Below are 1,926 nucleotides of genomic sequence, written 5' to 3' on the forward strand. Positions count from 1 at the left end.
TTCAGTTCACCTTTCTGATATTTTTTTATACCCTGATTGCACACAAGATGCAACTGAAAAGAGCACAGGGAGATGGTATGTGCTTAATTGGCTCTCTACTTTTACTATATTTGATCAGTAAAGAGCAATCACAGAACTAAAGAGTTGGAGAGATTAGAAGGTTGCAGATGCTCTACAGAAAAAGTTCACAGTCTTCTTACTTCAAATATAGGGGCCAAATTCTTACATACCAGTTGAAACAGCCCGCAGATTGCACCAGAATAGGAAAGGAAAGTTACAGGTGGATTTAAAAGGTGACATTGCCACAGATGGTCATCTTGAATGAATAAAAATACCTGTATTAAAAGCAATTATCTCATTTGATTTATATTTTCTTTTATTTTCTAGGACCATGGGTCACTAGGAATAGCAGCGTAGATAGTGGAGAAACAGAAGTTGGCCGCAGGGTCACCCAGGAAGTTCCCCCTGGAGTTTTTTGGCGATCTCAAATCCATATCAGCCAGCCACAGTTCCTGAAGTTCAACATATCCTTAGGGAAGGATGCTCTTTTTGGTGTTTATATAAGAAGAGGACTCCCACCATCACATGCCCAGGTACTTTTTCAATGTTTTTGTTGACTTTAAATGTCAAAATGCAAAAGTTTAGGGCACCTATGTTAGATTCATGTTGGAGCTTATGGAGCTCAAGTTTAAGGCTTCCTGGGAATTGCTTAGTTTGTGACATTTGGCTGAACACCCTGATATTAAGATTTCTAGGTTATTACATACCTCAACAGTACATTGATAAAATGTACTGGTTATTGGTTATGTTCTTGCCATTCATGTTTTTAAGATAACTTTCAGTTTGGCACTCATGGTTTAAAATCTCTGACAAAATCTTGGCACCAGTTGGTTCTACACCAGTTATACACCAGTCAAAAATAATGAATGAAGTTACTCAAACTCACAGTAGCAAAGCACTGCATACATTTGGAATGCGTGCACAGCTAGATGTGTTAACATGTAATTTTCTATCTTCATAAAAGTTTTAATCTCCACAGGCTGTTGGAATGGCATCACTGGAGTGTGCAACAGACTTTGGCATCACTACTATCCAGCCATATTAGAGAACATAACGCAGTGGCCATGTGTTTGAGGGCTTTAATTTTACTACTTTTTCCTCAAGGTATTTAGGTATAATACCTGAGTCAGACATGAGGCAAGATTTGCAGCTGGGAAACCAAATTCTTCTTGATTATAAACAGCCTCGAAGATGAAGACTCAGTCACACTGCATTTTTACATTGACCCTTTAGTACAGAGCTAAGGGCTGTAGGTAAAGATGATTTCAAAGTTAATGAGACCAAACTTAAGTATATTTTTCTTCTAGATTGTGCAATGGGTGTTTCATTTTATTTGCTGTGAGAAGTTACAGCTATATTTTCTGTTACCGAGAGAAATTTTTAATCTTATTGAAAACTCATTAATGTGAATGGAAGGATGCCTGTTTACTTAGATTAGAACTGTAATGAGGAATAATATATTTGCAGTTACACACACTAAAAGGAGAGAGCCTCCATTCTTTAGAGTGCAAGGGAAGTAGGAATAGCAACCAGCTTTTGGAGAGGACCCTTTCCTTCATGCATATCCTTGCTGCTAAAAATCAGTTCTTCATTCAGAATTTATCACTTAAACTTAAAATGCTTTATTTAGTGTATGATTTCCAAAAAGCAAATGTAGAACTCTGTGATGTCTTTTGAGGAAGCCTCATTTAACATTTCTAGATGCCTTGCCCTGATTTACAAATAACTGCTACTACTGTTTTGATTTGGGGTTTTTTTTCATTTGGCAATGCAAACTGCAATTACATAAATGGTTAAAATGCATGATCTAAGCTAAAAAGCCCAGAGGCTCTAACATAATTGCACTGCTACATATTGCCATGTAGG

At 37.0% G+C, this 1,926-nt stretch overlaps 1 protein-coding gene across 1 annotated transcript in view; it reads left to right on the forward strand.

The window, feature by feature from the left end:
* Window positions 1-387: 387 nt before the first annotated feature.
* Window positions 388-1,926, forward strand: part of LOC104529297 (teneurin-2-like) — a gene marked incomplete at its 5' end in the record, with an annotated part of 38,309 nt that continues 36,770 nt past the window's right edge. Inside the window, one exon of the mRNA XM_010173569.1 lies at window positions 388-593. Within this exon, the coding sequence (XP_010171871.1) occupies window positions 388-593 (206 nt within the window). The remainder of the gene's footprint in view (window positions 594-1,926) is intronic.

This window comes from Antrostomus carolinensis, unplaced genomic scaffold (assembly GCF_000700745.2).
Source record: "Antrostomus carolinensis isolate BGI_N321 unplaced genomic scaffold, ASM70074v2 scaffold21178, whole genome shotgun sequence".
Taxonomy (NCBI): domain Eukaryota; kingdom Metazoa; phylum Chordata; class Aves; order Caprimulgiformes; family Caprimulgidae; genus Antrostomus; species Antrostomus carolinensis.